General features: G+C 45.7%; 1 protein-coding gene across 2 annotated transcripts in view; it reads right to left on the bottom strand.

Annotated features, from left to right (window-relative positions):
• LOC119655773 (G-protein coupled receptor moody) overlaps positions 1-25,065 on the bottom strand; it is a 149,092-nt gene that overhangs the window by 50,403 nt on the left and 73,624 nt on the right. For both annotated transcript variants that reach the window (XM_038061828.1, XM_038061829.1), the window contains exon 3: positions 7,121-7,359. In XM_038061828.1, the coding sequence (XP_037917756.1) occupies positions 7,121-7,359 (239 nt within the window). The remainder of the gene's footprint in view (positions 1-7,120; positions 7,360-25,065) is intronic.

Raw genomic sequence — 25,065 nt, 5'->3', positions numbered from 1 at the left:
ACTCTTGATCTCTATATTGGAGAAGCTTTTCCTGAAGTGATCCAGCTCTCAATCAAAAATTGGTCTCACACTTTGTCTTGTGCGCTGTAGCGAGTCTAAAGACCTCCTTCCCCAAACTTTTTTGTCTGCCCCCTCTCTGGATCCTGTAAGTGTGGTGGACGCAACAAAGGTTTAGTTGCAGGGATTTTAGTATTTACTGATTTATTTTATTTAAATAAAATTTGGAGAGTTTAATTAATTCCAGTTGATGCGTTACTGACGAAACGCCATTCACCATTAAAAAAAATATTTTTTTGCGCCATTTGTCGTCGACATTCAACGAGAAGTTAAAACATCCCACCACCAACCCTCATCACAGCACAAAGCAGTGCCACCGCTGCGATTCCCAGTCATTTCTCCAAATTAACTTGTTCATAAATTTTTTCCCGAAATCTCAACGGATACAAGATACAATATTTAATAATGGCTCGTAGGTCTCCCCAGAAGCGGCAAACTTTTAACATTAATTTGCGGCAGGCAACAGAGGGAAATTCTAATTAGCTACATGACAATTTAATCATAAAGTCATTTTGCCACCTTGGCCAACTTGTACTCAAAGCGGAGCAGATGAATTACCATTAGCTTCACAATGACAAAAAATAGATGAAAAGATAGAACTCCGGATGAAGGAAGCTGATGTTAGATATCTCCAAAAGGCCAACTTCCGTCACCTGTTCCAATGAAACTTTCTGGAAACCTGTCCCTGTGCTCAACAATGCCAGTAATATTCATAAATACGCAGCGTACTTTTTGGGAATTTATGAGGTTTATCATAAAGTTTTACGCTAGAATTATTGCCCTTTTGGATTCTCGTGTTCGCTTGTTCGCTCCCATATTGCGCAAGGATAAAGTTTAATTAATGGCTTTTTTGATTTTAATATCAGAATGAATTATAAAGGCAGGATTTGCATGTTTCTACTCTTTGATTGAAATAAATAACATGATTTCAGTACGTAAATGGAATCCGTTTGACGTGACATGCGGACGTAAAGTAATTGAATTACTCCATTCATGCATTTCAGCTCCTCAAGTGACCAGTACTAATGGATTCCTGCCAGGTATATTAATGGCAACCACAAATTGTCGCTTAGTTTTAATCTTGACTAATAGGCAAAGCATGCAAATGACGTGCTTTACTTTTACAAGTTGCTACGAATATTTCCATTTGTTGCATGCGTAGAATTTGCCCATTAATCGGAACTGGAACTGCCATCCTTCATTCAGGACGAAAACTGCTGAACTCTCCTTTCATTTGATATTTTTCTTGTTACTACCAAATCTTTTTATCTCCCTCGATGATTACCTTCCGTGGGGAGGGAGCTCACCAGGAGCTTCTGAAGAACCAGAGGATAAACTTGAAGTTAAGCAGTATTCAAACCCTAAACCAAGGAGGAAGAGCACCAGTCAGTACCCCTAATTTCAACAACCTTAGCCTTGACAAAAAGGACCTCATCAATGGATAACCTGAATTTATACTCAGATTCTCTTCATATTAATCGGAAACCAACCTAGTTCTCCTGACATCGGCCTCCAATCGGCGAAACTAGCTCAGGTCAAAGACCGAACAAAAAACTGTCTATGGGTGGGGCATAGCTCCCAGGTAAATCGTCTTCGCTCAAGGGCAAACCACAAGCCTGGAGTAGTAACAAGGTCAAAAGAAAATAATCATCCAGGGCATATCCCAACTTATCAACCCAAACAGCAGCATAGAAGGCATAGGAGCCGCTGGATGGGTTTTGAAGTTGTTGGTACGAGCCGCTTGGGAAGAAACTCCACTTAGCTGCTGGGATTTTTTCAGCACAAACCATTAAATAATCTTTAAGGTTAGCCTTTGTCATAGAGAGTACGAATGACTAGTTCAGGCGGTAGCAGACTCTTTCATTAACGATGTGTTGGAGTCTGCGTAACTATCCCTAAAGGGTGAAACTGGGCTACGATCGCTCAACAAATTTTTTCTCAGAGTTTGAAATGAGGATCGCAGTGGTGCTTAGGATTTGGAACAAATTAGTGTCTAGAAAAGCCTCAATACCACCAGCTGGAGCCTGCTACGCAGTAGAACAGAAGGAACAACTGATTGACTGGAAACTTTTCCGACTATCGGTATTCCTGGATGTTAAAAAGGTTCTGGGACAAATGGGCCTGGCTTGGGACCATCGTGTTACAAATGTCTAAACTTCAAGTCAGTTGGAGCGCTCACAGCATTTTCATCCAAGAAGTATTTGAAAGGGATCGCTGCGCTTATCAGTTGCCGGATTAACGGCTGCAAGATGTTTAGTTACCCGAAACAAAAACGTCTTATGCAATAGAGATGGTTGACACATCGGTCAGATTAACCGACAAAAGTCAACAGGGAAATAAAGAAATTCTTTTGTGTTTTTCTTATTTCCTCTACGATGCAGTGAAGCCCATGGTGTTTTACGTAGGTACCTGTCGTGAGACTTATCCTACGGTCCTCTTCAGGCATGGATTGAGTTTGTGACCACAATCAGAGCCCCGCTGAGACAAGCAACAACGGTACCAGTCTATACCAAGTGCATGGCTTAGCATTCATACTGGTGGATGCAAGAATTACCTAAATCTCTACCGAACTATGGAGTACGGCACCCGTGTTGATACGCAACACCACGTCGAGGCCCGAAGGTCTCTTCTCGCTTGAGCATAACCACAACCACCATGAAACTCCTACTAGGGGGGCCAACCGCAAATAACCGAGCTGTCCTCACATACAACAGGAGATCACCCGAAGTATGTGAGTCCAGGGGCTTTCCCGGTTCCCATGGTACCAGTATACCCCTGGTAAGGTTTCGTGACTAATTTGCCACTTCAGATGAGTCCCTGTGCAGACTCGGGTCTGATCGTCCTAATTAGGCCTTTGGAGCATTCGCCTACTGAATCACGGCCGGCAAACCAAAGTGATTACAGCGTCTCCCAGTGCCACCATTATGGAGGTTCTCCTCGGCCACTTGGTTTTGGTTTGGCCGATAGGGTTGCCGCCCATCTTCCTTGCCGTCACCTCTGAGCACCTCCTCTACGATGCAAGCAAATTTGTCAGTAGAGCATTTATAACAGCTATCCAATATGTAGAGTAGTAGTAAGGGACGGGAAACAGCAGTATCCGATGCGCGCGTCTACCATATTTTTTGGGAAGGTCTGACCCATGCTGCAGTGCTGGACCATGCGAGCAGTCATTGATGTTACGGTACCATTCCTTAGAATAAACCCTTATCGGAGAGTGGCAGGTACAGGAGGGTACCTCACCTACAAACGAGATCTTAATGATCATGAAACGTGTAATGAACCTATTTCCCCTAGGTTTATTACGAATGGCGCCCAACTAGGGGCCGAACATTCCCTCTTCAGGCCTAATTTCTTATTTACTGGTTTTCTGAATCAGTGGAAGATACCCTTTCCCGGCTCACCACTTCGTTTGGTGGTGTCCAATAGAGAATCAATAGATTCTCATCATTGTTTCCGGCTAGGCTCCACGTACACTTACCTTCACATTTCTAGTTTTAGGTTTCACGCCTTTTCCCCGGAAGCAAGTGTTCCTAAGCCTCAATTTCCTTTCCCACCTTGTAACGTACAGTTTCCTGCCCTATCCTTGGTAGAATATCATAAGAGCTAGTCGTTTGTTGTGTTTGTCTTTGATACTTAACGTCTCGTAGGTGAAGACTGAAGCTCCATCAAAGTGCTCGGTTGACACATTATTGCACGGCTCTATGCTAGCCAGGCTCGGGAATGTGGGAGATCCTTTGAGCGCTTTAATTCCCCACGTGTCATTAATACGAAATTAACGTGTCAACCGAGCACTTTAATGGAGCTTCAGTCATTGCGGGCGGATCTTCATGGCCAATTTCGCCAACTTTGTAGGTTTCTGGGATAGCTCTTCCCTCTAGGTCGTTCTTGGCCACTTAGAATGATCGCCTGATCCTTCTATTTTCCATTAAGTTCATTATAAACGACTTCAAGCCGTTTTTTTTCGGATTTCGTCAAAAACAGATAGGCCGACATATACGCTATTGCTGAGCACCCGAACCGTGGTCCTTAGGAGGTGGATCGCATCCACTCCTAGAATTGAAAAAACAACTCAGATGGTCACAATCAATGTGAAAGAAACCCACTCGGTACTCCAAAAGAGAATAAATTGCCGTCGTAGATTTCGGAGCTAACGAAACAGAGAAGAACGTGAAAATGAAACATTAAACCGAACTCTGAAGGAACTTAGAAAGTTCCCAAGAACGCTGACACTATTTTGCGGAAAGGTTAACTTACTCCAGATGATCTCAACATTGATCCTCACCAAAGACTGCAATCCGTTTGCTAGGTAAACCCATTTTTACAGAGCAGAAAAGGCACCGAAAACCATGACGAAAAGACAAACTGCATGAGGTGGCCTTTCCTTCCCTGAGTTAAACGGGCATTTGACTCATTTCGCAGTTTCAAATCTCCGGACCCAACTGACTCTACACCTACCCTATTAATAGAGGGACTGAATGTTCTGGCGCAACATATTGTCATAGTTGGTACATGCCTTGGGCGCATTCAAGTATATCGAAGAAGCCTTCAACTATGCTTTGTTCATAGCAACTTATAACGCAACAGGACAGCATGGAATAGATCCGCTATTACTTAGTTGGATTATTTACACTATGAAGCAGATAAAGATTCAAGTCACGATATTTTCTAGACTTTCTGCACGCAGGGGCACTTCCTCCCGTGTTTTGGTTTCTGGTAATGAAAACCTTACTGAGGCTCCTGGATAACGTAAACATCTTAGTGCTACCATTTACTGATGATCCTGCCATAACAACTGCAGGCAAGTATTCCGATCCTGGTTTAGCAGGTAATCCCGAGTTGCTAGAAACATTAAACTAGTTATGTTCACTCAGAATGTTAAGGGGGGCAACTATATTCTACCCATCTTATTAAAGGTGAAAATCCAGCTAGCATAGACACACAAATACATATTACGGACTGCATTTCGATTTTCGGCGTGGAAGCACCATATCCAGAAACAATATCAGAAATCATCAAGTGGTTCAACTGTTGCCAATAGTTGAAACTTGATCCACCGCGAAGTTCGTGATCACTAGGTTTAGAGGAGATGGGAGTCTGAACACTGGGAAAATTACCTTACAAGTCAAAATACCGCAAGCTGGTGCCTCGGGTACAAATATATCTATTTGAATTAGACACTACCCCAAAGCTTCATGAACATATGAATATAAATGCATACATATGTCTGCCACGATTAATTGATATTGATATATAGATGATTAAAAAAATAAAACAAAATGTTTCCCTGCGAACCCCCATTCATATGAGCTCACTTTGTTGTAGTATTGGCAAATTGATATGTCATGATGACCTCACTCACGTTTTAAATGCATGAAATTCACATAAAATGTAAAACCTTCTATAACTTTGTTAATAATAGTCGGATTTCCTTCAAACTTCCCAAAGTTATGCCTTATACTTTTTGGGGGTCATATTTTGAGCCCTCCCTCCCCTACGTTTCCCTCTATATCAAATATAGGATTGGTTTCGAAACGTACTAATTGAGCCCTTTCAGTTGAAACCCCACATCGCCACATTCTGTGAAAAAAATTTTTGCATCCTCCTTTCGCCTTCCCCTTCTTCCCCTTTTAAACTGAACACAATCGGTCCAGCTGTTTCCGAATAAATCGAGTGTGACAGACAGACATCGACTCGATTCTAATAATGTTTTGTTTCACACAAAACCTTAATGAGGATAAATCACCACGGTAGAACTCGGAACAGAAGAACGCAAAAAGGACTCCTAAATCGAACTCTGGAGTCTGATGCCGCTGTAGGTTGGAATAGGCACAAACAGGCTTAGAAAGTTCCCAGTTCCCCCTGTCGCGGGACTTGTCACCAAGAGAGATCACGTAGTATTTTGCATAGTGGAATAACTCCAAATGAGAAGAGAAGTATGATTTTCGTCGAGCCTGTTCTACGGTTGATGCAACATTGGTGGATCTGGTTCGGGAGGCGATCATTATTTGGTAAGTGCTGTGTGATGGTGAAGCTAGATGTTAGGATTGCTTTAAATTCTGCTAAGTGGGATTGATTAAGGGCACTCTGGGTAAACTGCGTGCCCATGATGGCTTAGCTCGGAAAATCGGTAGTTACCTCTCGGTGAGACTTCTTTGGCGGAAGGAATTTTTGTTTCTGCAAGTGTTCTCCAAGACTCCGTATTTGGGCTCCTTCCGTGGAATATAATTTATTATGGAATGCTTGGTGTTTGCGTGTCAGAGAAGGCAACGTTGATTGGCGGTGTTTGTAGTTACGCAGCGTTCCGAGGACGTGGTATGAAAGTGCCATCTGAGCATTATTTTGAATGCTTAAACTGGACTTGATGCACGAGAGGACGGTTCTTATCACCAATCGCAGGAAAAACAATAGACATACTTATCACATATAGGGCAGTATCGGTTGAGTGTGTGTCATCGTGGGAATGGTTCCCGTGGAACTTTTAGCGAATGAGGCAGACTATCTCTACCAAATAAAGAGGGCGAACCCCCCCCCCCCCCCCGATGTAACTGCAGACCCCGGAAAAGCTACTGGGAAGAAGTTGTACAGAAGATGACAGCCATGTTAGGATAATTCAGGGCAAGATCATAGGGCCCATATATTGAACCCTTTTAATGAAAAATGAACGACTTAGGATTAGTCCAGTCCCATAACTGCCCCGAATACACCATTACGCCCGAGGACCATGGACAAGATATGTTCTGTTATGCGAGGTACGCGAATGAAAGAGAGAGGTTGAATAGCTCCTCCAACGTACTTATAGGGCCCCATTATCTCGACCGAAGCAAATAACCGATTCGTAAGACAAGCCTTGGGGACTGGATAGAGCCCGGAAAGCACGAGGTTGGAGTGACTTAATAGACTAAGTATAGGTTAGAGCCCTAGTTACAAATAATACTTCAAAATGGTTTTACTTTATAAGCGACATTTCTATCTTTTGATGCACACATTGGATAGTATGAAAACACTCTAGCACCCTCTCAAGCTTCCATCCCCCAAGTTAAAGACAATAAACATTAACACTTACCTTGGATATATCCTTGGATGACCTATCATAACATAGCGATTTATCGTTATTGCCAGTACCGTGAACAACGACACAGCCAACAAACCGTAACGCATTAATGGAAAGAAACGACACAGAAGATTCCCATGTATCCACGCATTATACCAGAATGTCGAAGTAGCCAGCGGCAGGTTGAAGCAACAGAACAACAGATCCGATAGTGAAAGATTGATTATGAACACAGCTGTCGCGTTTCGAACCTGCAAAAGATACAAAAGACAGGGTAAGCCTATTTACAACTACCATTGAACTAAAATTATGTTGATGACATCCTAATTCTCCACCTGATCCCGAAATTTTTCTATCTGTTCAATATATACAGAACTAGGACCTAGACGGGAACACATCTGGTAAAGAATGGAAGAAACAGCACGAAGGAAGTGGTTCATTCTTCAACTGATTTTATGCTCAACCCCTTACCTGTCGAATCGCATTTTTAACATGTTTATGACGTCCTCGGCTCTTGACAGGATTCTATACAACAAAACAATTTACTACATATCCTGAATCATGTCGCTTTGAATTCAGCGTTCACAAAAGAGGAAAATTGCCTTTTCCCGAATTTTTGTATTCACACCCCCAGTTGCATGCAGGTAAGGATGTATTCGCGAAATTTTTTATGATCCTAAGGAGCATAATCGTATTACACCCCCAGCGCTACACGGCAGGAAAACATAAATTGTCTTTGTCTTGAAAATGGGCTTATGGGCTTATTGTCACCTTAACGGAATTTAAAATAACTTCCTCTGTTGAGAAAACGAGGACAAATGTCTTAGAGGGAGGACATGATGACAGGGAAAGATAGGAGAGATCTAATCCCATCAGGCGGAGATGGGCTCTCTGGTAGTTTATGCTCAAGTATATTCTTTTCCAATGAAAATTCATTATCTGAAATCATTGTTAATTTATTCTGCTGAGTGATCCTTAGTAGGTAATTACAATTCAAAAGCAACAAATGGAACATGAATGAGGAGACACACCCCCGAATTTCAATTAGCACCTACAGCACCCTAACAAGCCTTGTTGATGGAGCAATCGTAAAATAAGCCTGAATATCCTCAAGCCCCCACCAAGTTACGTCGGCAGAAGGGGGTCACAGGGTATTGTGTCCATTACGAGTTTGTTGAATTCTTGTTTATCCATTCGAAAGGGATGTAAACGTAGGAAATGATTTATTATTCAAAATATAAGAGGAGTATGAAAGGATACAGTTAATAAATGGTTCGTTCAGTAGTTTGGTAAGCTTCACATCGTTTCACTACAATATGCAGAATAGTGTTTTACAAGGTAGTATACTAACTGGGCAAACAGAACCTGACTGAGGACAAGCAGATCACTACAGGATAGACGAAAGCGGAGTATAGCTCTCTTAGAGCTAACCTATCGCGACTCTCAAGGAGCCAAACCCCTCGTCTACCAAGGCGTTAGTAGCTGGAGATAACCATACTCCATACGAGTTGACCCTACAATTAACACGTGTCTAGATTAAGGAGTCGAAAAACTCTTCACTCAGTGCAGTGTGGGAGCCAAGCTCAATATCGATCTACTGCGAAGACGACAACTTACTAACGTTCTTGATCAGAAGGCTAGGACCAACGAAAAAATATCTGGGGTCAGGAACGAAACAGGCCTCAGTGTTGCTGGCACTAATTGGTATCTGGGCTATCTCAACGGAGGCGTGGAATCGCAGAAAGCTTTTAAGAACGATCAGAGTAGACCTAAGCCTGCAACAGTGTAAGCAAAGAAGAGGGGGCAGCGAAAATCAGGAAGGGAATGCTCCCAAGAAACCCAAACCTAAACTCGAGAGGTAGAAAATCCCGGGAAGATCAGGGGCGAAGGTAGGCGTTGCAAGATCCGCCGTTAGCTATACTAATGTGTTGAAGGATATCCGGCTGGCCATATTGCCAAAAGTATTTCCGGGGCAAATACTCACTAGTTCAAAGCTTGTGTTTACCGGCATATGTTTTCCATCAGGCAGACTGCGCGACGGAGGACATGGAGTAATTACTTAGAACCATAGTTCCTAAATTGCCAGGCTGGCATGGAGCAGAACTGCCGACATATGCAGGGGATGAAATTCCAGAGACACATAAATGACAGTCTGCTTCTCCAAAAGCCTGACGACGATGAAGATGGAAGAACTTCTGCGGGTTTTAGTTGCTCAGAATAATGGTCTTCAGATGCGATTTTGGTGGGTTTTTAGAAGCAAAGTGAAGGCCAAAAGTAACTTCTTCACGATGGAGGTAAACGTCTAGTCCGAAGAGGCAATAATCGGCATAACTGCCTCATCAACTATACATTTGGTAATATTCGCAGGCAGAAAAAAAGCAAAAACTTTGCAGAAGACATCGAGAATCGAGATCCCAGAAGTATTATATAAGGTCATGGAAGACGCACTTTAAAAGCTCAAGGCAGACAGGGAAATACATATCTCCATATTTCAACATTGGAGAAGAGCTCTAAAGAATAATGGAACCATTGGTCAGCACTAGTACAGCCCTGCAAAACCTCCACCAAGGGAAAGCTGTTTTATCCAACTCGAGCGAGAATTCCAATGATATACCATAAGGTGGACATTCTGGGCCTAAGCGAAGTAAAATGGTGGAACTCTTGAGATTACTCCTCTCCCTATTGCGGCAATGTACTTTTGTCCTCTTGAAAGTCGGGTGGTTGCAGACGCCTACGGAAAGATCTACTGTCTTGACCAGGCAACCGGTTTCTGACTGACGGTCCAATCATAATTGTATTGAGCAATGCACCATCGGAGACTTAAGCCATAGAGAGAAGAAGAGGAGAAACATTCTTTTAATGAGGAACTACACTCACCTCAGGATGTGCTTCCTAAAAAATAAATTGTGATCGCGATGGGTGATTTGAATGCTAAGGTGGGCCCTGACAGCATCTGCCCCGGATATGAGACGGGGAAGCACGGATTTGTCGTCCGTAACGATAATGGTGGAAGGTTTATGGATTTCTGGAGTTTCCATCGGCTTGTCATTGGTGACATATTTATCGAGAACAGACCTTAGCATAAGGTCAGTTGGGTGAACTGGCCCTACGAGCAATAACATCGACCACTTCGCGATCAGCAGTAGATTTAGGAGTTGTTTTTCGATATGGGTAACAAGACAGGCACTGACATCGACCTGGAGGGGATCACTATCTGATGGTCACTTACGTTCGGTAACGGGTTGTGTCTGCCTTTTATCGGATGATTGAGGAACTGCATCCCCTCAAGTTCAACATCGACAATTTGTCGCTTGACAGTGGGAAATCTATTTTGCTAATCGGATGACAGATACCCCAAATAACCCTCCTGAAATTATTGATGAGCATTGGGCGGTCAGCAAAAATGCTCTTTTTTCGGGTGCAACGCAGGTCATCGGCCACGTTAGAAGGGACGCCAGAAGGTCTAGCTGACTGCGAAATCATGGAAGGAATTATTGAAGGCTATATTGGCCGTTTCGATACCATGTGTAAGTCCCGGGAACTTCAATGTGATGTGCACCTTCAGAAAAGGCAATTTGTTATTAGGTTGGTCAGGTAATCAATTTGGACCATCTGGGGTCAATTTTTCAGCGTTTTCCTTAGGCCGGGCTCATTATAAATGTAGACAATTGCAAATTCCTACAGAAGCAGGTGAAATTTCTCGATCACATGATCAGCCCTGCGGAATTTAACCAAACCCAGAAAAGGTTAAAGCGATCAAAAATGTTTCCCCTGCTAACCACGGTGGAGCATCTACGAAGGTTCTAGGGCATGTTAAACTTTTATGGTCGTTTCCTCCCCAAAGCCGCCCATCACTAGCGATACTCAACGCTTAATTGTCTGCGACCAAAACCAAAAACTCCAGCGAGATTGCGTGGTCTACTGAGGCATCCGGGCGTCTGAAACCGTAAAACAACAGCTTGTTTATGCTACACTACTGGCATTTTCTTGGTCAGGTGGTGTTTGCAAACACAGAGGTAGGCGCCGCTCTGCATCAACGGGTAAACCAAACCTGGCAACTATTCAACTTCTTTTTGAACCACCTCAACCCAGTTCAGCGTAACTACAGCGCCTACGATCATGAGCTACTCACTGCGTACGTCCCCATCAAATACTTCCGCGGGCGGGGCGTTCACCGTGTTCACGGAGCACAATCGCCTTACTTTCGCGCTTAAACATCAGCCGGGAAAGCTTCTCCGCGCCAACTTCTGCAACTGTGCTTCGTCAGCCAGTTTACTTCCGACATCCAACACATATCTAGCTGAGTTGCAGTAGACGCGAATCCGATGTCGGGTTGTATCTGGCGGCTAGCAGAAGGCGCGCTCTCTTGTCCTGGGAGCCAATTTCTGACAGGATTTTGACTGCAAGATTTCGATTCTGATTAAGGAGCATTACAATGCTCCATACCAACGGAGACTTCCGATATAGTGGGGAAGGATGCTTAATACAAGCAAGCATCCGCAGTTCAGAATAGACCTAAAGGCGACATTGTGATCGTGGTCGGTGATCTAAATGCCAAGCGGGGGCCTTGTCCGAACAGGGGATGGAAAAACACGATCTTGGCGATCATAGTGATAATGGTGGGTGTTTTGCGGATTTCTGCAACTTTCAACCCTCCTCCATTGGCGGTACATTAATCGAGCACAGAGCTTGCCACACGGTCAGTTGGATTTTAACTGATCAACATCGTATTTCGTCATCAGCAGTAATATGTGCATAACAAAAAAGGCGCCGGCTGAACCAACAACAAAGGCTCCATTACCAAACCTTATCTTCACCTTCACGTTGTGATCGCTGGGAGTTCTTTCTTATGAAGAACTGCAGACGGAGAAGGAAGCAGGCGAGTCTCCCGCGCCTAAAAACAGAACAAATTGTACCAACTGGTGCTCCAGGTTGGGGATTGGGTAGGGCTGACAACCCTACACGGAAAACAACTTGTTACGAAGCCACAAAAGGAGCGTCAGACTGAATTGACTACTCGACGACGAAGCCGGAAACGATAATTGAATAAGGATTGGCGCCCTTTCTCATGGAACGATAGGCCCAATGCTGTTCAGCAGCTAGCCGATGCCTTGTCCCAATATAAGGCTGATGTAACAGCGCTGCAAGAGGTGCGCTAGACAGGGACCGATTTCCTGGAGAAGAGCCACTACATCATATATCATATTATAATGGCCAAAAAATGAAACCTGCTTTTATCAGCTTTGAAAATATAAGCGAGTGGCAATGCACTCTGCGTTAGCAAGGCAAATTTAGAAATATCAGCCTCGTCAACGTTCACGCCCCTACAGAGGAGACTGTAGAGTTGAAGAAGGATACCTTCCACGAGGCAGTTGAGCGGACTCTCGAAGCCTCCCAAGCATGATATCAAAGTCATACTTGGAGATTTCAACAGTCAAATAGGGACGAAGCCCGTATTGAGGCGATATGTCGGCTTCCATAGCTTACATAGCTTACATAGCAAGAATTGTCAAATTATTGGAAGACAACGGTTTATTGGACGCAAAACCAATTACCAAATCAATAGGGATGGGATTCCTTGCAGCTCTCAGAGAGGACGACGTGGAGCTTGAAGCCAACAAGCCGTAGAAAAAAAGTGGTGGGATCACTTTTGGCCACCGCTGCAGGGTCAAGTCCATACATTTCAGTTGTAGTTGGGACGGAGGTGAGACTTCCTCAGCTAAATATGCCAGTCTCACTTTCTACATGGAGAAAGATTGAGCAGGTGACAAGACTCACCGGAAATCGACAAGCGGTTTTGTATTCCCGTATGGTGGAACGATGATTACCTAGTACCACCAGTAGGAAGCAGATACCATTAGCAATGTGTATTTTTTGCGAGCAGAAAGTTCTTATAGCTTCGAAGACATGAAAATGCCAGCGGCAGAGTCAATCACCGTGTTCGAGGACAACCAAGGTTATATAAAACTGCTTTAGGTTGACATCTGTCACTCCCAGATGAAGCACATCATCATCATCATCATCAACGGCGCAACAACCGGTATCCGGTCTAGGCCTGCCTTAATAAGGAACTCCAAACATCCCGGTTTTGCGCCGAGGTCCACCAATTCGATATCCCTAAAAGCTGTTTAGTGTCCTGACCTACGCCATCGCTCCATCTTAGGCAGGGTCTGCCTCGTCTTCTTTTTCTACCATACATATTGCCCTTATAGACTTTCCGGGTGGGATCATCCTCATCCATGCGGATTAAGTGACCCGCCCACCGTAACCTATTGAGCCGGATTTTATTCACAACCGGACGGTCATGGTATCGCTCATAGATTTCGTCATTGTGTAGGCTACGGAATCGTCCATCCTAATGTAGGGGGCCAAAAATTCTTCGGAGGATTCTTCTCTCGAACGCAATTTTTCTTGCTAAGAACCCAAGTTTCCGAGGAATACATGAGGACTGGCAAGATCATAGTCTTGTACAGTAAGAGCTTTGACCCTATGGTGAGACGTTTCGAGCGGAACAGTCTTTGTAAGCTGAAATAGGCTCTGTTGGCTGACAACAACCGTGCGCGGATTTCATCATCGTAGCTGTTATCGGTTGCGATTTTCGAACCTAGATAGGAGAAATTGTCAACGGTCTCAAAGTTGTATTCTCCTATCCTTATTCTTCTTCGTGCTTGACCAGTGCGGTTTGATGTTGTTGGTTGATTCCTCTTTGGTGCTGACGTTGCCACCATATATTTTGTCTGTCCCAAGATCTCGCCCCGATTGCTGCCTGCTCGATCTGGATGAAGGCAGTTTGTACGTCTCGGGTGGTTCTTCCCATGATGTCGATATCGTCAGCATAGGCCAGTAGTTGGGTGGACTTGAAGAGCATCGTACCTCTTGCATTTACCTCAGCATCACCGACCACTTTCTCGAGGGCCAGGTTAAAGAGGACGCATGATAGGGCATCCCCTTGTCGTAGACCGTTGTTGATGTCGAATGGTCTTGACTTTGATCCTGCTGCTTTTATCTGGTCTCGCACATTGGTCAGGGTCAGCCTAGTCAGTCTTATCAATTTCGTCGGGATACCGAATTCTCTCATGGCCGTGTACAGTTTTACCCTGGCTATGCTATCATAGGCGGCTTTAAAGTCGATGAACAGATGGTGCAACTGTTGTCCATATTCCAACAGTTTTTCCATCGCTTGCCGCAGAGACAAAATCTGATCTGTTACTGATTTGCCTGGAGTGAAGCCTCTTGGGTATGGGCCAATGATATTCTGGGCGTATGGGGCTATCCGGCCTAGCAAGATAGTGGAGAATATCTTATAGATGGTACTCAGCAACGTGATACCCCTATAATTGCTGCACTGTGTGATATCTCTCTTTTTATGTATATGAGACAGATAATGCCTCGTTGCCAATCGTCAGGCATTGATTCGCTGTCACATACCTTGAGCAGAAGTTGATGAACCACTTGGTGTAACTGGTCGCCTCCATATTTAACCAATTCGGCTGTAATTCCATCGGCTCCTGGCGACTTATGATTTTTTAGTCGATGAATTGCACGGACTGTTTCTCCTAAACTTGGTGGTGGCAGTATTTGTCCGTCGTCTTCAGTTGGCGGGACCTCCAACTCGCCGATGTTATGGTTGTTCAGTAGCTCATCAACTCAACCCATCGCTCTAATATGCCCATTCTGTTGGAAATCAGATTACCCTCTTTGTTTCGGCAGGATGAGCATCCAGGTGTATAAGGTTTCATCCTGCTGACTTGTTGGTAAAACTTCCGCGCCTGGTGCGGTTGCTCCCTGTACTTTTCCAGTTCACAGACTTGTTGGTTCTCCCAGGCTTCCTTTTTCCGTCTGTGAAGTCGCTTCTCCGCTCGACGGAGTTCGTGATAAGTCTCTGCGCGTGCCCGCGTTCTTTGAGAATGCAACATTACTCGGTATGCGGCATTCTTCCGTTCCATTGCTAGCTTACATTCATCGTCAAACCAGCCGTTCCGACTCCTTTTGCGGCTGGGGCCAAGTATATTTGTGGCCGTATCCATGATAACGTTCTTCAGGTGGTTGTGAAGATCATTAGTTGATGCTTCATCTCCAGGTCCTCTGTTGACTGCGGTTATTGCGGCATCCATTTCCCTCTTATGGGTGTTGCGGAGGGTTGTGTTGTGGATGGCTTCAGTGTTCACTCTCACCTGATTGTCAGAGGGGATTCTAGGTGGTATTGTTATTCGAGCTCGGAGCACGTGTCTAGATTGGGGAGTCGAAAAATGCTTCACCCAGTCCAGGATGTTATGAACGGTGGAACCAACTTCAATATCGATCTACTATGAAGACCACAACCTACTAAGGTTCTTGATCAGAAAACAGAGCCCAGCGGAAAAACATCTGAGGTCAGGAAGGAAACAGGCCTTAGTGGTGCTGGCATTGAATGGTATTTGCGCTATCTGGCCGGAGGCGTGGAACCGCAGAAAGTTTTTAAAAAGCTTAGAGTAGACCTAAGTCTACAACAGTGTAACTGCAGAAGAGGGGGGGGGACAGCGCAAATTAGCCACAGGAAAGAAATGCTCCCAAGAAAATCCCGGGAAGAGTAGAGGCGAACAGTTGAGAGCAACGTAATTGCTTAGGACCATAGTCCCTAAATTACCAGGCCGGAATGGATCTGACTTACCGACATGTATTGGGGATGATATAACAGGAGCCTCTTTATTACTCAGAATAATGACCTTCACACGTGATAGTGGAGAGTTTTTGAAAGCAAGGTGGAAGGTAAAACAAACCTCTCCATCATGGGGGTAAACGATCGATCCGTGGAGGCAATATTCCGGGGTAATTGTCTCATCAATTATTGGTTTGGTAACAATTGGCACAGGGAAAAACCAACTAAAGTCCCCGAAGTGAAAGGTCATAGAGGCTGAAAGCATAGAATTAAATAGGAAAGTGGACCCACTGGCTATTAAGAGAAGGAGGTAAACAACCTGGAACTTCTAGAGCTCTAGGTGGACAGAGACACCCAGGGAAGGTCCATATCGGAGGAGGAGGAGAACGATACTTCGACATTGGAGAAGAGCTCTAAGCATTCATGAAAACAATGGCTAACAGTCAGATAACCCAGGGAAGTCTCCACAATACAAAAGCTGTGTCTGTAGTAATTGCAAGGGCAATTGCCTTGATAATATTGGAATAGTGCTGGCGTGAGAAACTTGGGGGTACTCAGCGCGAATTCGTGGTTTACAAGAAGGGCATCTGCATGTATATTGTGATTCCTATTGCGACGCCTTGTGATTTGGGGGTTTGAGAATACACTCAAAATCCTCTCCCTGTTGCAGCAATGTGTGCTCTAGAAAGTCGGGTGATATTGACAACTGCTGCAAGATCCACTGTCTTGATCTGGCAATCGATTTCTGACAGACGATCCCATTACAATTGTACAGTGCTATGCGTCGTCGGAGATTTCCGATATAGAGAGAAGGAGAGGAGAAGGATTCTTTGAACGAGTACTACAAGGTAGGCCCTGGCAGTATCTGCCCCGGATATGAGGTGGGCCGTAATGATAATGATGGAAGGTTTGTGGATTTCTGAGGTTTCCATCGCCTCCTCATTGGTAATACATTATTCTAGTACAGAGCTTGGGTTTCAACTGACCATCGTCATACGAGCAATCAGATTGGTCAATTTGCAATCAGCAGTATATTTAGGAGTTATCTTTTGGATGTGGGATGTCTCAAAAGGGATCATTATCTGATTGCCTCTTACGTTCGCTTACGTGCTGAATCTATCGCTTCTCGGACGGTTGGAGAGCTGCAATCCCTCAAGTTCAAAATCGATCACTTGTTTGATCCAGCTGTCGCTCGACAGTTGGAGAGCTATCTTGTTGATGGGACAACAAATACCCCGAAATATATTGATGAGGATTGGGCGACCATTAAAAATGCTGTTTTTTTGGGTGGTATGTAGGTCATTGGCCACGCCATTGGCATTAGAAGACTACGGATTCGAGGAGGTGGGTTAATGATTGGAAGGGGTTGAAGGCTCCATTGACCGCTGCGAGTGGTGGCGATCATGACGCGCTCGAACTCCGATACCATGTGAAATCCTGGGAAGTTGCTTTGAACTCAAGATTCGACGTCACCCAAATCAGACTTATGACAGGCGAAAGTGACAAACTCCATCTACATGAGCCGATCCCGCTACCGAATTGAACAAAAGATGAAGAAGGGGAAGAAGTTTATGTGCCTGTCAGCAAAAAAATGTCGATGATTTGAAAGATGGTTCCGTCGTTTGCAAAAAAATAATCGATTTCTACAACCCATGAAAGAGGGCGGAAGGCTCAATTGAGACAAGCGGCAAACAATGAGAGGCCCTAAAATAATGCGAATAAGGTACTACTCATTGGCATTTACTTGCGGATAGTTGAAAGTGAGTACCCACCGTTTAAGGATAACTCCATAGTCTTTTTAAGGCACGGATTGATTTTGTGCCCACTGTGACAAGCAACAAGGGTACCAGTTTATACTGAGTGCATGGTTCAGCATTTATGCTGGTGCATGCAAGACCTACCTACATCTCTACCAAACTAACCGAAAGAAGGCCTCAGTCCGCTTGGAAATTACTACAACTTCCACGAGGCTGAACTCAAAATAAAGGGCCACCCACTAATAACCGATCTGAGAACGCATCCTCCAGAAATTCCCCTGAGGGATATGAACTTAGAGGGGTACCCCGGGTCTTTCGGCTTCGTGGCTGAAGCCACTTCAAATAGATTCCCGAGCGTGCCGCGTCAGATCGTCTTAAGTACGCCTTGGAGTATTCTTCTACAACACCAAGACTAGCAAGTTCATGCGAATACAGCGTTTTATAGGGCCACCACGTGGAGGTTCTCCTCGGGTACTTGGTTTTTATTCGGATTATAGGATTGTTACTCCGTCTGCCTCCTCAGCGCCTTAGAGCTCCCTTACTATATAGCAATTAAATATTAAGTCAGGGGAAAACCGTCGTGATGCAAAAGCACAAGGCTCGTTTGTTGGCAAGGAGGTACTCGCAGCGGTACGGCGATAAATACTGTTCCTGTGGTGTAAAGTGGGACTCATACTGGCAGCACACCAGGAGTGTCATGTCTGGCACTTAGATGTTAAGAGTCCACACATGATCGGAGAAATGGATGAAGAAATCTTCATGGAACAGCCAGTGGATTTGTCATACCAGGGTAAAAGGTAAGGTTCGAAGATTAGGCAAGGACCTATACAGACTAAAGCAGTCAGAAAGGGCCTGGAAGGCAGTAGCTGTTTTTCGAAAGCTGGTGTTCAGTAGTGGAAGTATATTCAAAGGCAGAAAACGATGGAAGAATGAGCAACACTTTACACTATGTTTGCGATTTATTGGTGGTCGGTGTAACGTTTGAGATTATGAGAGTAGTGAGCAAACACCTGAACAGACACTTCCAAAGGAAAGCCTTTGGAAAGGTTAGCCATGACTTGGGGATCTAACAAGAAGATGGCAATTAATTTTTGCTTAACAGAAGTTGTCAAACGATTGGAAGAGAACGGTTTACTGGACACAATCAGTTGCCAAAGTAATGGGGACGCGACGTTAATCGCATGGTCCAGGAACTCGATTTCGTTGCTTCCAAATACACATTTCGACATGTTCACCACAAGACCGTAATCAGTTAGACGCTGGAAAACCTTGTGGATGCGATCAGGATATCGTCGACGTAGCATACTCAAAAATTCAGCCCTCGCAACACTTCGTCCATGAAGCGATGAAAAGCCTGGGCGGCGTTCCGTAGGCCAAACGTCATTACGGTGAACTCGTAAAGGCCAAATGGCGTTATCATGGCGGTTTTGGATATCCGCCTCGGCGATTGGTATTTGGTGGAACGTTTTGGGAAGGTTAATCTTGGGGGTCGACAGGCGGCAATAGCCCATCTTGGCCAGAAACTCAAACTCCTTTCTCGCTACCTCCAGCGGATCGGGTTTCAGACATCGAGGTCTCTCTGCAAAGGTCAGTTCGATGGCAGCAATGCGGTGTTGGATTCCATGTTGGCAATTGGTTTGAACGGAGATGTTCCATCCGCCGAATCTGCAAGCACCGTAACTAGTTTTCCGATGACTCGTCCCTTGAAATCCAAGAAGAAATTTTTGGCATTTCCCTGCGTATTCTCGGAATTTCCGGCGGAGATAGCGCCGTTTTTGGAAGCCCGTTTACCCCGGCTCTTATCGCGGGCACCCATTCGATCGAGGTGACTGCGGATTTCAGCTAACTCCTTTCGCAAGTTCCCAAGCACAGGGAGGAAGATACAATTACCGCGGACACTTGTAGCGGCTCTCGAACCTCTAAGATCCTGCCGGCAGTTTCTGACGACCGTCACACATTCTTGGCTTCTGAAATGCTGAGGATGGCCTAGACGCTAGCTGGTAGGCGTTTTAGCCACAACGATTTGAGGTTGGCGTCGGTAACTTTGTTGCCTGCTTTTATCTTCATCCCACGGAGAAGCTGTAGAGGTTTTTGATTTTCAAGTTGCAGATTCGTAAGCAGCTCACTCAGTTCAACCTCCTCCGACACGGCATAAACAGTAATAGTCCTGTTTTTGATTGTTCGATATTTGTCAGTGAATAACGGTCACTCAATGATGTCGGGCACTTGGCCAAGAAACTCCGGATTCAATTCGTCGACTACTTTGTCGAACTGGGCGTCGTACTTTGTCACCCGGTATGTAGGAAATTGCGCTTCGGCACGCGTAAACTACAGAGCTGACCACGCCTTCCAAAACGGGGGCAAACGAAAGCAGTCAGGCTGTTGATTTCGTTCTCCTGCTGGTCACGTGGAGAGCTGTGGGCGTCATCGAGCTTCTCCTTCGCTATGTTGAATTGCGCCGTGGGCATGTAAGGCTAGAAGGCCACCAATGTAGAAGCTTCACTGGATCCGCCTGTCATCTTGCTAACTGAATAAGCGCCCCTGATGGTGAGGGTTGTTGGCATTTGAAGTGAGGTGCAGCGCAAGATGATCCCTTATGTATATAGATACAGAGTCAAGCCTATGCATTCGATTTGCTGTCCCGTTGAGCGGACCATCGAATTTAACTTGACGGAAGTCGACCAGCGTATGGCGGAGCGGTGATAACCTGGTCCACACCAGACACCTGTAGCAATGTCATCCACCGAAACAGAAGTTATTATACGAACACCCAGGTGAAAGAGTCAATCACCGTGTTCCAGGACAACCAAGGTTGTTTAAAACTGACTTCAGGCTCTGGATCAGCCTTGAACGAACCCTTTGGCATCTGGCACCACCAAAATGAAGGACCTCCAGGAGAAGAAGGTCATCGAGGTCTTGCAACTTTCTAACAAAGCAGTTGGTAGCTAACGAGGCCGTTAGCTAGGGACACATTCGAAAAACCGGTAAAGGAGCTTGGATTGTGTAAGCCCCCGCATCTTGAAGCGAGAAGGAGTATTGCAATTGGCAGTTTTTGTCACCTGCGAAATTTATTGCAACATCGCTGAGGAGCAATGGAACATCATATCAACATTTAATGAGGATGTTCTTCAATAAAAAGAGCGGTGAACCCCGTCTGGCCCTTCCGGATCATGTAACTTTCCAGAAGATGCTAAGGTGATGCGAGAGCCCCATAGGTCGTGGTTCACAGTCAATCGTGGCCTGAGGGAGAATGATGGTGTATAGCTGCTCATCAATCTTTGATTACATAAATTGTATCTCTATAAATTTGTATGAAGTATCTCATCTCGTTCCCACATCTTACCTTCGAATTGGATTAGATGAAACTTCGATTGGGTTTATTTTAGTATTCAACGAAAATCGTTTTACTCATTAGTACAAAATCACATCCACCTAATTATCCTCGTACGTGATTCTATGATAATCAGACTATCATCACGAGCGTTATAAACTCACTCCCGACATGAACGTGCCCCGCTCAGGATGCGTTGCTCCAGCTATTTTCACATCATCGCTATTACGTCCTAATGAAACTTAATTATGGAATACAATTTGTTACGAAGATTATCCTGTAATGACAATAACAATGGAGATAGCACTTCGTGTATGTAATTTCCATATTGGATAATATCTCGAGTAAATTTGCTGCTATAAATGTTATCGAAACTCTTTAAATATGCATGAGATACTCCGGCTCCGAAGTGAATCTATTTAAATCTATGCGAGAATCATATAAAGTGAATCGACAATGGTCCATTTGGATGCTAATAAGTGAGAGGATTTCCACAAAGCACTGAACGCCGGCCGCTTTCGGGCTAATGCATTTTATTTTCCAATTTTTCCACATGCCTATTCCCGCTTCTGCCAGTCGGATAGGATTCAGTCAATTAGGACAGATGAAATATGAAATAATGCTTTCAATATGCAGAGGCATTTTCATATGTCCTGCGGTTGTACTTAGTCAAGGATATTTGTTTGCGTCCTGGAGCATTTACGCTGCATTCAAATTAATCGACAAAAATGAATTTATTGTCCATGTAGGCAGTTGTAATGCTTTCTGTAGTGGAAAATTGTAAATTATTGTGTTGTACGTAGATACACACAAAAGATACTGCGAGAATTAACTGCATTTGTGTCTATATTATTTATTGCTTCGATAATTATGCAGCGAATATTCGGGATTCGATCCTCGTTGACTCACTCTCTGCGTTTCTCTTATTGCGGTGAAAGGAAAGTCAATGTCGCAGGACGAAAGCATGGTTTTTTTTTTTTTGGGAGTAGGGTAGGTGAATGCGTTTACGCAACAGCACGCTGGCAGACTACCAACTAAACACCTCCCTGTCATCAGAGAACTAGCCTGGAACCGTTTGACACATTACTTCGGGCTAGCCCTCCCGCTCTCCCGGCTTTGGGAGCCTTCAAGTCAGGGAATTCCTTTCACCAACGGGAGGGGAGGGGGGAGGGGAGGAAGGGAGTTGTTAGTTCAGGGAACCCCTTACCGTCCGATCCCTCTGCCGGTCGAGTTCAATCTTCTTCGTAGTAAGAAGAGCCCGAACATAATGCGCAATACGATTCCAGCTGCCAACGCTCTTCAGCATCTCTCGCACAATGTTATCTGGAGAGAGCTCCCCTGCGTCTGCATAAAGTTGCTGGCGGAGGCCGTCCCACCTCTCGCAAGAGAAAAAGGTGTGTTCAGCGTCATCCGCCACTCTATTGCAGAATACACAATCAGGAGATCGCGCCTTCCCAACCCTGTGCAGGTAAGACTGAAAACCTCCATGCCCACTTAGAAGTTGGGTAAGGAAGTAATCAATCTCACCGTGCTTTCTGTTCAACCACGGATCTAATTTGTCGATGAGCCGCGCAGTCCACCTGCCCCTTGGCTCATTTTGCCAAGAAAGTTGCCACTCGTTAAGGGTGCGTTGACGTTCTTCACGGGCAACCACTTCTCTTAAGTTTTCGCCCTTACGGCGATAGATAGCTTTGCGCTCCTTGGCAAGGAGAGCAACGGGGATCACTCCCACAATCACCATCACAGCCGGTTCGGAGACCGTGCGATAAGCAGACGCCACTCGCAAAGCTCCCCGCCTCTGCACTTGAGCGAGGCGTTTACGATGCACCTCCTTGTCAAGGGCATCAGCCCATACCTCCGCACCATAGAGAAGGACGGACTGCGTTGCTCCCATGAGGAGACGTCTCCTAGTTGATATAGGGCCGCCGAGATTCGCCATTAACCGACTCAAGGCCGCGACTCCTGCTGCAGCCCTGTCCGCTGCTGCTTTCATTTGCTCGAAGAAGCTCATCTTCGAGTCGAGCATTAAACCAAGGTATTTAATCACTGGTTTTGACTCTATAGTGAACTCGCCGATCAATATGGGACGCAAGGTCGGGATTCTCCTTCTGGTCAGGATGACTACTTCGGTTTTTTCCAGCGCAAGGTTGAAACCGCGAGCAGTCATCCATCCGCTTATCCGTCGCATCAATATGCCAAGTCTGCTTTGCGCCTGTTCAACAGTGCGTCCGGCAACAAGTGCCGCAACGTCGTCTGCATAACCGACCAGGCGCGACTCTTCAGGCATATCGAGTCTCAGCAGACTATCGTAGGAAGCGTTACAGAGGTCCGGCCCTAGGATGGATCCCTGCGCTACTCCCGACGTGATTTCCATACTCCTCTGGCCCTCTAGCGTCTCATAGAACAGGGAGCGGTCTTTCAGATAATCCCTCAATATCCGCAAGAGATAGCTTGGCACGTGAAAGGAGTTCTCTAGTGTGCCTAGCATATCTGTCCATCTTACGGAATTGAAGGCATTTCTGACATCAAGCGTTATGAGGAGCACTATCCGTCGAGATCGGCGGCTGTGTGCCCCGGCTCGATTAAAGGCATCTACGACCTCCATAACAGCATCCACTGTAGATTTCCCTGTTCTAAACCCGAACTGCCTTGGGGATAAGTCCCCGGCAGCACGGATCGCTTCAGCGAGTCTACCCCTGATGAGTTTCTCGAGCACTTTTCCGGCCGTGTCAAGCATACACAGCGGTCGGTATGCAGACGGGAGCTCCGGGTCTCCCTTACCCTTATTGATCAACGCGAGTCTGGCCACTTTCCAGCGACAAGGAAAAATGCCCTCCTTCAAGCACGCGTTGAACGCTTCGAGCAGCAATTCTGGCCGTTGGCGGAACAGCAGTTTGTAAACTTCCGCCGGGATGCCATCAGGACCTGCCGCCTTCCTGTTTTTCATAGTGAGAACCGCTTCTTCGAGTTCTCCCATTGTGAAAAGGGGGCAATCCACGACGTTTTCCGTGCTGTTTACATCAACCCGTACAGGGTGTCTGGGGAACAATGCCCGCACAATGCGGTCCATCTGGTCGGTGCTCAATATGCAGGGCTTCCGCAGAGCCCCGATTTTCCGAGTGACAAGCTTATAGCCAAGTCCCCACGGGTCATCATTCACCTCATTAACAAGCTTTTGCCAGCCGCGAGCTTTGCTTTTATTTGTAGCACTGCGGAGTCTCCTTTTTGCTGATCTATATTGTGCCTTTATGGCACATGCCTCCTCGTTGGCGTACAAACGTTGTGCCAAACGACACTCCTTCCGTAGGTCGGCAATTTCCGCCGTCCACCAGTACATAGAAGGCTTGTCACGCCTGGGACCTCTCCGGGGCATGGAAACCTCACACGCCGTCGTTATCAGGTTCATCATTGAATTTACGACGATGTTAGCTGCGACACCACCACCCCCCGGAGTGCCCCCCAGCGCGGCCCTACCTGCTCCAAGAGCTTCGACGAACCTTCCGATGTTCACCTTCGCGACATTCCACACGCAGAGGGAACGTCGTGTTGGTGCTCGCCGGCAAGTAGCGTCAAACACTTCGAACGCAATGTACTGATGATCACTTGCCGAGAAGTCTTCTAGGACTCGCCACCCGTCCACCGATGATGCCAGAGATTCCGATGCAAAAGTAATGTCGGGAATGCTTCCTTCACAACCTGGGCGCCGAAACGTTGGCGTGGATCCGGTGTTTAAAATTACGAGCCCGGTTCTCGCCGCCATTTCTAGAATCCGTTTCCCTCTGGAGTCTGATTGAGGCATGCCCCATTCAAGAGCCCTGGCATTAAAATCACCGCCAACCAGGATTCGTCCCTCCGTGCTCGAAACGGCGTCCTCCAGAGCATCAAGCCGGCGCCGAAAGTCCGGAATCGCCTCATTCGGCGTCAGGTAAACGCTAAAAAACGTTATCCCTAAACACCGGATCCAGACAAATCCGTTCCCCCTGCCTTCGGCAAGAACACGAAGTCGAACGTCGTCCCGAACCCAGATGGCAGCGGTGCCCGATAAGTCGAGATACCATGAGGACGGGTCCTTGTTTCGGTATTGCTCGCTAATCAGCACTAGATCAGTATTTACTTCCGCAGCGAACTGTGCTAGCAACTGGTGAGCGGTTGCACTCCGGTGCATGATAATTTGCAAAATGCGGATCATGGCGTTCGCACCCTAGCCCTCTCCAATTCCGCCCTGAAGATT

Source organism: Hermetia illucens, chromosome 4, assembly GCF_905115235.1.
Source record: "Hermetia illucens chromosome 4, iHerIll2.2.curated.20191125, whole genome shotgun sequence".
In the NCBI taxonomy this organism is placed as follows: Eukaryota; Metazoa; Arthropoda; class Insecta; order Diptera; family Stratiomyidae; genus Hermetia; species Hermetia illucens.
Note: the sequence above shows the minus strand (reverse complement) of the source record. Positions and strands in the feature narration are given on the sequence as shown.